Below are 16701 nucleotides of genomic sequence, written 5' to 3'. Positions count from 1 at the left end.
TTCCTGCAAGCCAGGAATGTCAGTGTTCTGTAATGGCCAGCGAAGAGCCTGGATCTCAAACCCATTGAGCACATCTGGGATCTGTTGGATTGGAGGGTGAGGGCTAGGGCCATTCCCCCCTAGAAATGTCCAGGAACTTACAAGTGCCACTGTGGAGGAGCAGGATAACATCTCACAGCAAGAACTGGCAAATCTGGTGCAGACAATGAGATGCACTGCAGAACTTAATGCAGCTAGTGGCCACACCAGATACTGTTACTTTGACCCCCTCTTTGCTCAGGGACTCATTCCATTTCTGTTAGTCACATGTCTGTGGAACTTGTTCAGTTTGTCTCAGTTGTTGAATCTTATGTTCATACAAATATTTACAGGTTAAGTTTGCTTTAACTGAACAGTTGACTCTTTTTGCTGAGTTTATGATAATTGATGATCAACTGGGCCCCACCCCGGTCGGCGATGCGAACATGCTTACATAGCTGGTCCCTAGAATAATTTACCAATCTAAAAATGCTTTGCTGACATGGGCTGAATTGGGTCACATCTGACACACATCTACATTATGAAATTGCACCTTGAGTTAGAATTAATAGAATACACAACAGCAAGTTGAGACCCAGACTTAATTGCTAAGAAATTCCACATCCCTGTACTAGTACATTTGGCTTATATTGCATTCAATGTGATAAGGTAACTAGTACTTTTAGTTTCCCCATCTTGAAGTCCAGCATCCAAACACTGAAAATAAAGACTGACAAGTTTAGTTATCCCAACCATTTATTCAGACAGACCGTCTAAACCAAAGTGAGCTCTTACGTAAAACCTCTGGAAAAAAAGAAAGGGGAACATAAAAAGGCAGGATTTGTAGTCGTAGATTTTGTTTGGAATGGCGGTGCCACGGCCTCATGAGCTTCGATTCCCTGGGAGAAAGGTGATGGGGCAGGGATGGGAACAGGGTGTGACTAAATTACATAGCGAACAGGATGAGGAACGCCACCATGAGACAGAAGAGCCCCATGGCCTCGGACAAAGCAAAGCCCAGGATGGCATAGGAGAAGAGCTGCTGCTTCAGGGAGGGGTTCCTGTCAACAAGAGAACGAGGACTGGAAGTTAATCTTTGGCTGGACGACAGCACCAGTAGCAAATTGTTAATTATATGAACAGGCTCACACACACACCCATCAATACTCTTGCAGTAAAACGTTAGCATTTCTCTACCACCCACATAATCACAACTATTCTTTTTCATCAAGTTTTGCTTCTGAATCTGCTCACTCCCACAAAGGGTTGAACTCCTTTTCGTTCATCAGTTACCTGGCATAGCCGATGATCAAGCTGCCGAACACAGTTCCAATTCCAGCCCCTGATCCAGCCACTCCCACTGTGGCGGCTCCAGCACCGATGAACTTGGCAGCCGTGTCGATGTCTCTGGAGACAGCGCTGGTCTGGAACCCCCGGGTTAGAAGAGTGGCCTCACCAACAGGCAATAGGGTCTGGGGAAGATGCAGGGGCAGAGCAGTCAACATCAGAACATAGAGAAGCTTGAGAATGACATGGAACCGAGACAACCTGACAGGTGTAGATCATATAAACACCCATCACTCAAATTTAAAAATCTAGGCACACAGAAATTTAGGAGCACTATGAAAAATCTCAGGTAATAAAGCTAAAAACCCTTCATTTCTCTTCGCACACTGGTGCTCCCAAATGTAAATTCCATGTTACACAGAAAAATATTGAAGGCGGATAAAGTGGTCACACTGGAGAGTCCTGAAGGGACCTGTGGAAATGGTCACGTTAGTATTTCACCAGACAAGGATTCAAAATGGTCTGGTGTTCAGGATAAATACAACTGAAAAGAAAATAAGGGTTACTGAGGTGTTGAAAAACAAACCTTATGAACAAGTGGCCTTATCACAAAAAGGGGCAAGTGGCAAAAGGTTCACAAACTTAAGCACAGAATTGTGAGCAATGTTACGGTCACAGGGTTTCATTTTGGTTTGAAAAGAGGCTCACCTGCTGCTCACTTCTGGCTTCAGGTCTGTTGAAGACTGAGACCGAGACTGGCCGGGCGAGGACTCTGGACCCCCCACGCAGCTGCAAGAGACAACTACACATCAGACTCCTAGACAGACTTAGAAGCTTGTAACAAGCTCTACTTAAGTCATTACTATCAGACTGCCAAATGTAGATTACCCTGAGGTGAGTTTCTGGAGCACGCCAAGATTATGACCCTACAGAGTTGCATCTAATAGTCTTAACGTCTAGGAAGATAGAGGCATCAAGACTGTTAGAATGGCAATATCATGATTAGGGTTGCAAAGGGTCAAAAACTTTCTGGTAAATTTCCATGGGAAGTTAAGCCCGGGAATTTTGCTTAAATTCATCAAAAAAAGTTAACAGTGAACCTTTTGTGAGATACACAAGGTAATTCTAGGTCGTGTGGCAAATTCTGGTTAAACTATCTCCAATTCAATGGAATTGCAACCCTCTGTATGCACAGTGCATTTTTCCCCATCACATGTACAGCTGAGTCTCAAGATCTTGCCCACTAATGAGATGCTATTGAGCCCACACTACTACACTGAGCCAAGGACTACATGCTTACAATACTGGGTGGGGTGAATATATTTTATAAGACCATTTTTTGTTAACTGGTAAATAGTAGCCTACAGCAAAGTGTTTAAATAATTTCTAACAATTTCTGCTAGTTAGTTTTAGCTTGCTTGAGTCTGCTAACTGAGGTGTTAATTCACCGGTTTCCATACAGGTTTAATTTTAAAACATCTTACAAAAAGTTGTTTAATTTAACCGCTTAACTATTTCTGTACATGGAATTGTATATTTTATTTTTACTCTTTTCTAATCTTTACAGGAAAATGCCACAGGCACTGTGGTGGAGACATTTCAGGGCAGTTAATGTATAAGGAAAAGCTGTGTACATTTGCAAATACTGTGCCAAATCATGTGAAGAAAACAAATGCATCATCTGGCCAAGTGCATAAAGTTCCCTCAGCGCTCACAACCGCTGACAAAAGTCCCTCTACTTCTATGCGATGTGAAAATTATGAATAGACAACTTATCGATAGCAACAGCTCATGGTCCTCCTGGAATCAGAAGTTTTGTTTGACTCAATGGAGGAACGTAGTCAGAAATGCTGATGAAGGTCTTGCTCGAGCTGTGCACACAACTGGTTCACCTCTGACGCTCACAGGCAATGTGTATTGGAAGAGATTTCTGGACGTTCTTCGCCCAGCATACACCGCTCCAACCAGACATGCTTTATCTACTCATTTGCTGGGTGCAGAGTTCAAGTGAAGGTCAAGCAAATCAGAGAAAGCAGACTATTGCAATCTCTGATGGGTGGTCAAATGTTCGTGGGCAAGGAATAATTAACTACAGCATCTCCACCCCTCAACCAGTATTCTACAAGAGCACAGACATCGGTCTCTTCAGTGCAGATGCGCTGAAGGCAGTCAATGACCTTGGACCATAGAAGGTATTTGCACTGGTGACAGACAATGCTGCAAACTTGAAGGCTGCTTGGACTAAAGTAGAGTACTACCCTTACATCACACCCATTGGCTGTGCTGCTCATGCATTAAATCTGTTCCTCAAGGACATCATTGCACTGAAAAGAATGGATACGCTCTACAAGAGAGCTAAGGAAATGTTGGGTAAGTGATAGCAATCTATGTCACCAAGCAAAGTGAGAAGAATAAGAGCACCACATTGAAGCTGCCCAGCAACACCCGTTGGGGTGGTGTTATCATCATGTTTGACAGTCTCCTGGAGGGGAAGGAGTCTCTCCAAGAAATGGCCATATCACAGTCTGCCGATACAGACAGCCCCATCAAGAGGATCCTACTGGATGACGCATTTTGGGAGAGAGTGGTAAGCAGCCTGTAGCAGTAGCCATTGCACAGATTGAGGGAGACAATGCCATCCTGTCTGATGTTGACTCTGTAGAGTCCGTACTGCCCTGCCCACTTCACTGTTAGTCCAAGCAGAGGAAACTGAAGTGTGAAGACCACTGCCTGAAGCCCATACACACCACAACATACATGTTGGACCCCAAGTATGCTGGCAAGAGCATACTTTCTGGTGTAGAGATCAAAAAGGCATGTGGTGTCATCACTACCGTGTCTCACCACCTTGGCCTGGATGAGGGCAAGGTTCTTGGCAGTCTGGCGACGTACACTTCCGAGCAAGGGCTTTGGGATGGATACATTATGGCAGTCGTGCCAACATCTCAGCCACCTGGTGGAAGGGACTTTGTGGATTTGATGCTCTTTCCCGTTACCTCCATGGGTCTTCCAAATGGACAATGACCCCAAGCATACTTCCAAAGATGTGGCAAATGGCTTAAGGACAAAAAAAGTCAAGGTATTGGAGTGGCCATCACAAAGCCCTGACATCAATCCTATAGAAAACATGGGCAGAACTGAAAAAGCATGTGTGAGCAAGGAGGCCTACAAACCTGACTCAGTTACACCAGCTCTGTCAGGAGGAATGGGCCAAAATTCACCTAACTTATTGTGGGAAGCTTGTGGAAGACCACCTGAAACATTTGTTCCAAGTTTAAATTGTTTAAGGCAATGCTACCAAATACTAATTGAGTGCATGTAAACTTCCGACCCACTGGGAATTAAATAAATAATTCCCGACTATTATTCTGACATTTCATATTCTTAAAATAAAGTGGTGATCCTTACTGACATATGACAGGGAATTTTTACTAGGATTCAATGTCAAGAATTGTTTGTTATGGTAAATATACCCAATGTAAAAAAACATTGCATTGAAATGGTAATATAAATGGCATACATTGCCATTAATTCCCATATATTCCCACCTCTGAATATCCCAAAATGTGCAACCCTTATGATCAATCCAAGTCTTGTCCTTAGTAAAGACTAAGTACTATAGGGTTTGATTAGCCTACAAGGTGAGAGGTTAATCACCTACATAGTTACAGCCCAACACCGTGCAGGAAGTTTGGCATTTGCCAGAGAACACCAAGATTGGCAAATTCACCACTGTGCGCTTCACAGATGAAAGCAGGTTCACACTGAGCACATGTGACAGTCTGTTCTCCATGGTGTCTCCATGGTGTCTCCATTCTGCAGCATGACCGGTTTGGCGGTGGGTCAGTCATGGTGTGGGGTGGCATTTGTTTGGGGGGGCCGTACAGTCCTCCATGTGCTCGCCAGAGGTAGCCTGACTGCCATTAGGTACAGAGATGAGATCCTCAGACCCCTTGTGAGACCATATGCTGGTGCGGTTGACCCTGGGTTCCTCCTAATGCAAGACAATGCTAGACCTCATGTGGCTGGAGTGTGTCAGCAGTTCCTGCAAGAGGAAGGCATTGATGCTATGGACTGGCCCGCCCGTTCCCTAGACCTGAATCCAATTGAGCACATCTGGGACATCATGTCTCGCTCCATGCACCAGACTGTCCAGGAGTAGGCGGATGCTTTAGTCCAGGTCTGGGAGGAGATCCCTCAGGAGACCATCCGCCACCTCATCAGGAGCATGCCCAGGCGTTGTAGGGAGGTCATACATGCACGTGGAGGCCACACACTACTGAGCCTCATTTTGACTTGTTTTAAAGACATTAGATCAAAGTTGGATCAGCCTGTAGTGTGGTTTTCCACTTTAATTTTTAGTGCGACTCCAAATTCAGACCTCCATAGGTTGATACATTTGATTTCCATTGATAATTTGTGATTTTGTCAGCACATTCAACTATGTAAAGAAAAAAGTATTTAATAAGAATATTTCATTCATTCAGATCTAGGATGTGTTATTTTAGTGTTCTCATTATTTTTTTGAGCAATATAGAGAGATATATATATATATATATATATATAAGGCTATATATATGTGTCAGAGGACGGCCCTAAAAATGGTCAAATAATAAAATGGCTACCGAGACTATTTGCATTGTCTCCCCGCCTCCTTTTTTACACTGCTGCTACTCTTGATTATCTATGCATAGTCACTTTAACCCTACCTACATGTACCTATTACCTCAACTAACCTGTAGCCCCACACATTGACTGTACCGGTACCCCCTGTATATAGCCTCGCTACTGTTACTTTACTGCTGCTCTTTAATTATTTTTTACTTAACATTTATTCTTAAAACTGCATAGCTAATTAAGAGCTTGTAAGTAAGCATTTCACTGACCTGCTGTCTTTGACACATTTGACAAATAAAAAGTGATATTCCTTACCAATGACTCTTATTTGCTGTGCATCTTTTAGCTAAACAAGAGTGTGTACATGCTAGATCTAGACTGATAAGGCACAACTGGCAGAGCATCAAACAGGTGACATTGTAGTTTCAAATAATACATACCACAGCAGGTGAGGTGACAAACTTAGCACAGGCGTACATGGCTGGTGCCTGTGAAGAGAGATGAGAAATTACATTTTTTGAACTGCTAATTCTGACCCCTTTTTTTTTTTACAATGGAAGGCATGCACAATACTTAGCTACAGTCCACCACCTAAACCAGCTCTACACTGCTAAAGGTAGAGTAAAGGTGACCCGAGCTGTAAGTGTAACCAGTCAAGCATTTGACCATGTGCATCAGGGAAGAGGATTTGCAAAAAGCAGACTAAAGTCCTGTAGTAAAATCTGACTGTATAAGCCCGAGGTTACAACTCTGCACAAATAAAGAGTCAAGTTACAATCTTCACACCCAGGCCATAAGGCTTTTTGATTAAGTGAAATTCCATGAAAAATAGCCAGGCTTGGTTGAATGCGGCAAGACCACAATGAAGCATTAAAGAAATCTTTCAAAACACTAAATTGGGTGCTGAACTATGATCAACTTCGACATCCAGAGATGTCTAAAGCTAATTAATCCAATTGCGTTGGTAGCGAGATAGTGTATTAGTGCCTGCGCGCATAAGGCCCAGACAGGCATGCTAGCCTTCTAGCTATGAATGAATACAAATCTAACTAGCTAAATTCAGTGTAAAAGATAACATACTTTTAGCGCAGTACACCCCCGTCGCCATTCCACCCCTGGGCCGGCAACGTTAACATTAGCACAAAATACAAATGAAGGATTCACCATGGGGAAACCTAAACTGTCCCAAATCAAATGTCCATGCGCGAATGGGGCTTATTAAACCCATGTCACATGCAGTGAGGGTAGCAGCGATTTGCAAAAAGGACGAAAGCATGAAACGCTAGTTGACTGACCTGGGTAACGTTAGCCAGAGCTAGCTACGTTTAATATACTTCAGGCGGACACTGCTAACGTTAACAGATAGGTGGGAGCAGTTGGCTAGCCAGCTCCAGACGTGAAGGTCAAAAATGACCCAGACACCAATACAGGATTTAAAGACAAGGACGCGGCATTTGGTACAGGACACAAACTATAACATTTGATAGAAATTGTTAAACGTCCTTCTCAATCCTCAGGGACATGAATCCATAATGACCGACAACATGCACGGGTTCACTAGGCCCAGATATGGACGAGCAAGTCAGACATTTTGCAGAAGCTTCACCTCATCTTAGAATCGGTTGTACTTCAATGCATGGATTCGCAAGTTAACATTTGCATGTTTATTTCCCAACAGTATACGCGGCTGCCCATGTAGACACTTCTCTGGTAAGAATTCAACAGCACGAATACAGTCACTGTAAAATGTCATTCTTGGGAAGGAATCATTGAATGGCCGTCAACTTCACCTACAATGCATGGATAACGTTAGCTAGCTAGCATGCTAACAATTTCTATTCGTCCCAGCAATGCAGACAGGACATTTCAAAATATTCACAACGCGATTATAAGCTTTGCGAAATGACAAAAATATGTCACACTGAAACCCTAAACTACTAACTCACCTTAATGTTACAGTACACACGGGGTCCTCGATTACTAGCTCACAGCAGCAGTCAATGTGCACTCTGACAACTGTCACCTTGTTATTTATAAGCTTAGTGCATACGTCCTAAACGACCATTGGACAAAAGGAAACCTCCTTCGACTGTGATTTCCTTTTTATCTTGTCACTACTTTTAACCTAGCCTATAATGGGGCTTTCAATGAACTACAATAATTGCAATTGGTTGACAGTATTTTTGGGCGGCTGGGGGACTCGAACGCTAAGGTATAGTAAGAATGGACTCGAATCCTATTCCCTTTCCCCATTGGACCATATTTCCATTAACCTTTCAAACTACATCCAGTGTCCTCAATTGCTATAGGACAGTGTATAGGACGTCCCGCCTACTTCCAAAATCTTAGGCGTAAAGGAAATTCTGTCTGCTTTAAATGACTTACTGCTTGTAAAGGCTTCATACAATCATCTATCTATATGTTATACTTTATAAAGGGTTCATAAGTGTGGCATTAATGTGTGACATAACCACCAATGTCAAATGTGACATAAACATGTGCTTTATAAAGGGTGGCATAAGCAACGCTTAATAATGGCCTTATAAATCATTCAATTGAGGCGTCACAAAGCATGCATCTTGGTAGAGCATTGCAATGCCAGGATATTGGGTTCAATTCTTGGGACCACCCAACCATATAAAAATGTATTCATGTATGACTGAAAGTCGCTTTGGATAAAAGTGTCTGCTAAATTTGATATATTATATTATATTTCCCAAAAACATTTCTAGGATGGCCAAACCTTTTTCCCTCTTGGGTGTATAGTCAATATGGGACCTGACCTCAACTTCCCCAAAAATGTTGTGCTGCAGGATGACACACTTTAAAATGCAGTCATGCAAAGCCAAAACCGTTGGTATGGCTCTTTTAAAATCCATAAAATAGTTTTACCTAATTCTGTTTTGTCCAAAAATCAGTTATTTTGGTTTTGTTTTTCCAGGTTTCACAATTTTCTTCTGATTTTCCACCGTTAACACTTTTTTTAATAGAAAAACAACAAAAGGTGGTTTTCTGTGTTCACAATTCTTAAACCACATCAGGGGATGACATTTGAGGTCTGGGAAAAATCTAAGAAATTCGATTTTTTAATGTTGTTGCCCTTTAATTCAGTGAGCATGCCACTGTTGTTTGGTCAGTGGTTTTCTTTAGTGCAGTAAGGGCACATGTAAAGTGAACACTCCATATTATTCAGAGTCCCCTGAAATGAGACCATATACAGTGCCTTCGGAAAGTATTCGGACACCTTGACATTTTCCACATTTTGTTACTTTACAGCCTTATTCTAAAATGTATTAAATAAAAACAATTCCTCACCAATCTACACACAATACCCCATAATGACAAAGCAAAAACAAGGTTTTAGACATTTTAGCAAATGTCTATAAAAAATAAAATAAAAAATTATCTTATTTACATAACCAGACCCTTTGCTATGAGACTGGAAATTGAGCTCAGGTCCATCCTGTTTCCATTGATCATCCTTGAGATGTTTCTACAACTTGATTGGAGTCCACCTGTGGTAAATAAAATTGATTGGACATGATTTGGAAAGGCACACACCTGCCTATAAAGGTCCCACAGTTGACAGGGCATGTCAGAGCAAAAACCAAGCCATGAGGTCGAAGGAATTGTCCTTAGCGCTCCGAGACAGGAGTCGGTCAAGGCACAGTTCTGGGGAAGGGTACCAAAAAATGTCTGCAGCATTGAAGATCCCCAAGAACACAGTGGAATCCATCATTCTTAAATGGAAGAAGTTTAGAACCACCAATGCTCTTCCTAGAGCTGGTCGCCCGGCCAAACTGAGCATTCGGGGGAGAAGGGCCTTGGTGAGGGAGGTGACCAAGAACCCAATGGTCAGTCTGACAGAGCTCCAGAGTTCCTCTGTGGCGATGGTTGTCCTTCTGGAAGGTTCTCCCATCTCTGCAGCACTACACCTATCAGGCCTTTATGGTAGAATGGCCAGACGGAAGCCACTCCTCAGTAAAAGGCAAAGACTCTCAGACCATGAGAAACAAGATAATCTGGTCTGATGAAACCAATATTGAACTCTTTGACCTGAATGCCAAGCTTCACATCTGGAGGAAACCTGGCACCATCCCTACGGCGAAGCATGGTGATGGCAGCATCATGTTGTGGGGATGTTTTTCAGCGGCACGGACTTGGAGACTAGAATCGAGGCAAAGTTGAACAGAGCAAATTACATTGATCCTTCATGAAAACCTGCTCCAGAGCGCTCAGGACCTCAGACTGGGGCGAAGGTTCACCTTCCAACAGGACAACAACCCTAAGCACACAGTCAAGACAATGTAGGGGTGGCTTTGCAAAAACATTCTTTAAACCTATTTTCACTTTGTCATTATGGGGTACTGTGTGTAGATTGATGAAGAGCTACTGCCCCCTTCCCGGGGAAAGCACTGAACAACAGACAGGGACGTTGGACCATCGAAGAGGCGCAAATATGATGAGAACTACATTGATTTGGGTTTCACTTATATTGGGAGTAGTGTCTTTCCTCAGCCACAGTGTGTTATATGTGCAAAAGTACTATCTCACTACTCAATGAAACCTTCACTCTTGAGCAGACATTTAGAAACAAAACACAGCAATTTGAAAAATAAGCCATGGAGTTTTCTGAGCAAGAATTAAGATGACTTTTGAGTAGTAAGACATGTATAAAAGTAACAGATACCATTAATAAGAAGGGGCTAGAAGTGTCTTATATGGTGAGCTACCGAGTGGCTAGGACAGGTAAGCCCCATACTAGTGTGGAGGACTTAATCCTTCCTGCTGCCGTGGATATGACTGGGACACTGCTGGGGGAAAAGGCCCCAAAAAACTATACAGACAATGTCTTCATCAAACAACATTGTTTCACGACGCATCAGTGACATGGCAGGAGATGTTTTGAAACAATTACTGTTTCGCATACTAGCCAGTGAATTCTATGTGTTACAGCTGGATGAGTCAACAGACGTGGCAGGCCTAGCACAGCTCCTGGTATATGTTCACTACGTTTATGGGGGGGTCAATTAGGGAAGACATCCTCTTCTGCAAACCACTGGAAACCAGGTCAACAGGAGAGGATAGTGATGGAGTGCTGCATCAGATGATCTGGCCTCCACAATCACCCTACATTAACACAATTGAGATGGGATGAGTTGGACAGCAGAGTGAAGGAAAAGCAGCCAACAAGTGCTCAGCATATGTCTTCACAATTATTCTACATTGTAGAAAATAGTAAAAATAAAGAAAAGCCCTTGAATGAGTAGGTGTGTCACGTTAACTCCCGCTCCCCTTCTCTGGCGCTCATTGTCGCCAGTTCTCATTATTACGCACACCTGTCACCATCGTTATGTGCACCTGCGCCTCGTGAGACTCACCTGGACTCCATCACCTTCCTGATTACCTCCCCTATGTCTGTCACTCCCTTTGGTTCTTTCCCCAGGTGTTATTGACTCGGTTTCAGTGTTTATGTAGGTATGCTACTCGTGTGTCTTGTTTGGTTCAATGTTCATTTATTAAATTCACTCCCTGTACTTGCTTCCTGATTCTTAGAATACACATTACAGTGTGTCCAAACTGTTGACTCTTTCTGTATATGTGGCCACTGTAGTGACCTTACTCCTGACGTAGGGACCTCTTAGGAACAGGCATTATGCTTATGGCCTGTGCTTGATCATGTGGCCAGTATTGCGGAGTAGTGAACTAGGCTTATGTAGTTTATCTAGTAATTTAACTACATTTTACAGTAGCTTGGTGGTAGTTGAACTAAAATCAAATCTAGGTAAGGTTTTCAGTAGATAATTACTTTTTTGCAGTGTAGCTAACTATTGGAACTACAAACTACTTTAGGCAATACGTTTTATTTTTTGGTATCAGACCTGACTAATTTTCACTTGAAACACAATTTATGTGTTGACCCCAAAGTTATCTGTTCGTTCAGTTTGTAGTCTATGACATATCAGTTTTTCATACAATAATGTTTCACAAGTAGTTTGGATATAGTGAACTACTTTTTCAAAGCAACTTTAGTTAAGTAAACTATTTTTTCATAAGGATGGCTTTATTGTAGTTTCACTTCTTCCAGTGTGAAGTTATTAGTAGCTTGGTAAACTATGTTTTCAGAGTAGCTTCCCCAACACTGCATGTGACCCCTACTAAGAGAATACATTAGGTTGCTATGCACATTTTTCTTCATATTCACACTCTTCACCAAAAGTAATGAGGTCCAATTCAAGACAAGTCTTGTTTTTTTCTTGACGTAGCCAAGGGCCTACAGTACATTGTCATATTGTGTCTTTCTCATCTAAGCCAAATCTTATTCCATAATCCATTTTACATCTACACAATAAACCAAGCTGCATGAAGACTCAATAAGGCACAACTTGGTCCTCTCTGCCACCTCCTTTCGACTATCTACCGTAAATAATCTAATGGGAGATAATCTGGTTGCCATCTCTTCTGAAACAATCAACTGAAGTGATAACCTCAAAGGTGCTGACTCACGCAAGTAGGTGGTTTGTTGATCAACCCTAAAATTGTCACCCTTGAATGATAAATGTGGATAGAGTATACCCACGCACAGAACAAGCAGTATGGCTGGTGGCATTGTCATGCTGGAGGGTCATGTCAGGATGAGCCTGCAGGAAGGGAACCACATGAGGGAGGAGGATGTCTTTCCTGTAATGCACAGCGTTGAGATTGCCTGTAATGACAACAAGCTCAGTCCAATGATGCTGTGACCCTCTGCCCCAGACCGTGACGGACTCTACACCTCCAAATCGATCCTGCTCCAGAGTATAGGCCTTGGTGTAACGCTCATTCCTACGACGATAATCGCGAATCCGACCATCACTCCTGATGAGACACAACCGCGACTCGTCAGTGAAGAGCACTTTTTGCCAGTCCTGTCTGGTCCAGTGACAATGGGTTTGTGCCCATAGGCAACGTTGTTGCCGGTGATGTCTGGTGAGGACCGGCCTTACAACAGGCCTACAAGCCCTCAGTCCAATCTCTCTCAGCCTATTGCGGACAGTCTGAGCACTGATGGAGGGATTGTGCGTTCCTGGTGTAACTCGGGCAGTTGTTGCCATCCTGTGCCTGTCCCGCAGGTGTGATGTTCGGATGTACTGATCCTGTGCAGGTGTTGTTACACATGGTCTGCCACTATGAGGACGATCAGCTGTCCGTCCTGTCTCCCTTTAGCGCTGTCTTAGGCATCTCACAGTACAGACATTACAATTTATTTCCCTGGCCACATCTGCAGTCTTCATGCCTCCTTGCAGCATGCCTAAGGCACATTCACGCAGATGAGCAGGGACCCTGGGCATTTTTCTTTTGGTGTTTTTCAGAGTCAGTATAAAGGCCTCTTTAGTGTCCTAAGTTTTCATAACTGTGACCTTAATTGGCTACCTGTTAGTAAGCTGTTAGTGTCTTAACGACCGTTCCACAGGTGCATGTTCATCAATTGTTTATGTTTCATTGAACAAGCATGGGAAACAGTGTTTAAACCTTTTACAATGAAGATCTGTGAAGTTATTTGGATTTTTACAAATGATCTTTGAAAGACAGGGTCCTGAAAAAGGGACGTTTCTTTTTTTGCTGAGTTTAGTAATCATGTGTTTTGCAGTAGCTTTGTGGTAGTTGAACTCAATTCTAATGTAGGTATTGTTGCTGCCCAGCAAACATGTTCACATTGGCCAATGCAGGCTAAAATATTGGCCCCATGTCGGCTGCCAACATTGGGTTAATGCTCATTGGCGCCACGGCCCCCGAGGCATTTTCCCAGGGGTACATTCAGTTCGATTAAACATTTGGTACTTTGCGTAATGGCTTGTACTGAACAACATGTTTCCCCAAAACATTTTTCAAATGTTCTTAGACTTTTAGGTACGTTTGCTCCATATGGTGGGTGTGGCGGGATGTGGCTTGAAGCAATGAGTGGCCATGCTGACAGCGTTCCACAACCCACAACCCACAACCCAACCCCTCCCCATTTTTCAACTGGTCATTCAGTACAGAACCCTTTGCATTTAATTGAATGTTGCATTGTGTTTCTTCGTACTGAGCGTGGCACCGTGTAGGCAGCCCATATCCACTTAAGGCAGCCCTTACTTTACCTGAAATAAGTCTTTATTTTTCCAGAAAACATGCCCACATTGGCACGACGTGGCCCCAAAGCAGGCTAAAATAATGGCCAGCGCAGGCTGCCCATATTGGGCTGATGAGCCTTTGATATTTTATAGGAATGTATTTATTTCAAATGTATTTATCACAAGTTAAAAGGTATTTAGGAAATTTGATACACTGTATCAGAAAGACAACCAAGTTGTTACTTTCATACATATATTTTTTCCAAGGGAAATTGTTAAGTTTCTATATGTCACATGCACTACAACTGTTTGCAAACCATGACCCCAAATATTCTAATGATACCACGTCTCTAGCTGGGCTTGGTGTAGGCTAGCATGTGCTGGGCTTTGTGTGGGCTAGTCCGTGATGGGCTTGATGCATGCTAGCCCCTGTTGGGCTTGGTGGGGGCTAGCCCGTGTTGGGCTTGGTGTGGGCTAGTCAGTGCTGGGCTTAGTGTGGGCTGGTCAGTGCTGGGTTTGGTGGGGGCTTGGCTGTGTTGGGATGGTATGGGTTATCCTGTGTTGGGATGTTATAGGCTAGCACATGTTGGGGTGTTGTAGGCTAGCCCGTGTTGGGTTGGTGTGGGCTGGCCCATGTTGGGCCTTGGCTCTGCGCTGGACCGGTGTAGGCTAGCCCGTGTTCGGCTTGGTGTGGGCCGGTGTACGCTAGCCCGTGTTGGGCTTGGTGTGGGCTGGTGTGGGCTGACCCATGTTGGGCTTGATGTGGGTTGGTGTGGGCCGGTGTAGACTAGCCCATGTTGGGCTTGGTGTGGGCTGACCCATGTTGGGCTTGATGTTTGTTGGTGTGGGCCGGTGTAGGCCAGTCCACACCAAGCCCCACATCAAGCCCAACATGGGCTAGCCCGAGACTGAGTTCACCATCACGGCTGAAAGTATGCAGGTACAGTGGGGAGAACAAGTCTTTGATACACTGCCGAGTTTGCAGGTTTTCCTACTTACAAAGCATGTAGAGATCTATAATTTTTATCATAGGTACACTTCAACTGTGAGAGACGGAATCTAAAACAAAAATCCAGAAAATCACATTGTATGGTTTTTAAGTAATTAATTTGCATTTTATTGCATGACATAAGTATTTGATACATCAGAAAAGCAGAACTTAATATTTGGTACAGAAACCTTTGTTTGCAATTACAGAGATCATACATTTCCTGTAGTTCTTGACCAGGTTTGCACACACTGCAGCAGGGATTTTGGTCCACTCCTCCATACAAACCTTCTCCAGATCCTTCAGGTTTCGGGGCTGTCGCTGGGCAATACCGACTTTAAGCTCCCTCCAAAGATTTTCTATTGGGTTCAGGTCTGGAGACTGGCTAGGCCACTCCAGGACCTTGAGATGCAGGACCTTGACGGAGCCACTCCTTAGTTTCCCTGGCTGTGTGTTTCGGGTTGTTGTCATGCTGGAAGACCCAGCCACGACCCATCTTCAATGCTCTTACTGAGGGAAAGAGGTTGTTGGCCAAGATCTTGCGATACATGGCCCCATCCATCCTCCCCTCAATACGGTGCAGTCGTCCTGTCCCCTTTGCAGAAAAGCATCCCCAAAGAATGATGTTTCCACCTACATGCTTCACGGTTGGGATGGTATTCTTGGGGTTGTACTCATCCTTCTTCTTCCTCCAAACACGGCGAGTGGAGTTTAGACCAAAAAGCTCTATTTTTGTCTCATCACACCACATTACCTTTTCCCCATTCCTCCTCTGGATCATCCAGATGGTCATTGGCAAACTTCAGATGGGCCTAGACATGCGCTGGCTTGAGCAGGGAGACCTTGCATGTGCGCTGCAGGATTTTAATCCATGACGGCGTCTCAAGTCATTGACCAGGTCCTGCCGTGTAGTCACCTTCCTCATGATCATTGATGCGCCACGAGGTGAGATCTTGCATGGAACCCCAGACCGAGGGTGATTGACCGTCATCTTGAACTTCTTCCATTTTCTAATAATTGTGCCAACAGTTGTTGCCTTCTCACCAAGCTGCTTGCCTATTGTCCTGTAGCCCATCTCAGCCTTGTGCAGGTCTACAATTTTATCCTTGATGTCCTTACACAGTTCTCTGGTCTTGGCCATTGTGGAGAGGTTGGAGTCTGTTTGATTGAGTGTGTGGACAGGTGTCTTTTATACAGGTAACGAGTTCAAACAGGTGCAGTTAATACAGGTAATGAGTGGAGGCGGGCTTCTTAAAGAAAAACTAACAGGTCTGTGAGAGCCGGAATTCTTACTGGTTGGTAGGTGATCAAATACTTAATGTCATGCAATAAAATGCAACTGAATTACTTAAAAATCATACTTTGTGATTTTCTGGATTTTTGTTTTAGATTCCGTCTCTCACAGTTGAAGTGTACCTCTGATCAAAATTACAGACCTCTACGTGCTTTGTAAGTAGGAAAACCTGCAAAATCGGCAGTGTATCAAATACTTGTTCTCCCCACTGTATATTGCACCCCCGTTCAAAATAATCTTTCACTAGAACAGGCTCCAGTTCATCCACAGGATAGGAGGCCGAAAACCCACATGGGGCCAATGAGGTCAGGTTTGCTGGGTAAGTACTGGAACTACACACTAGGCCTACTCTTTTTGCAAAAATAAAATAGGGGTGAAGTAGGCAATAATTTGTCTTTTTCAGC

The 16701-nt window shown here is 43.6% G+C and overlaps 1 protein-coding gene across 1 annotated transcript; it reads right to left on the bottom strand.

Moving 5' to 3' along the window:
• Window positions 1-756: 756 nt before the first annotated feature.
• On the bottom strand, window positions 757-7950 carry LOC110486176 (ATP synthase F(0) complex subunit C3, mitochondrial). The gene is made up of 5 exons (XM_021557592.3): window positions 7869-7950; window positions 6363-6410; window positions 2014-2094; window positions 1312-1490; window positions 757-1079 (listed from the first exon to the last, which is right to left on the bottom strand). Exons 2-5 carry the CDS (start codon window positions 6399-6401, stop codon window positions 965-967), a joined length of 414 nt encoding a protein of 137 aa, XP_021413267.1. The 5' UTR covers window positions 6402-6410; window positions 7869-7950; the 3' UTR covers window positions 757-964.
• Between the last annotated feature and the right edge of the window lie 8751 nt (window positions 7951-16701).

The sequence above is a fragment of the Oncorhynchus mykiss genome, chromosome 13, assembly GCF_057628025.1.
Source record: "Oncorhynchus mykiss isolate SJ-2025 chromosome 13, ASM5762802v1, whole genome shotgun sequence".
Lineage (NCBI taxonomy): Eukaryota > Metazoa > Chordata > Actinopteri > Salmoniformes > Salmonidae > Oncorhynchus > Oncorhynchus mykiss.
The sequence above is the reverse complement of the archived record's forward strand: the minus strand, read 5'-3'. Positions and strand labels throughout refer to the sequence as shown.

What these genes read in the sequence shown, in the direction of transcription:
- LOC110486176 (XM_021557592.3), bottom strand. Translation starts at nt 6,401, where the DNA reads ATGTACGCCTGTGCTAAGTTTGTCACCTCACCTGCTGTG. An exon ending in TTGTCACCTCACCTGCTGTG is followed by an intron (nt 2,095 to 6,362) that starts GTATGTATTATT and finishes TGTCTCTTGCAG; the next exon opens with CTGCGTGGGGGGTCCAGAGT. An exon ending in AAGCCAGAAGTGAGCAGCAG is followed by an intron (nt 1,491 to 2,013) that starts GTGAGCCTCTTT and finishes CATCTTCCCCAG; the next exon opens with ACCCTATTGCCTGTTGGTGA.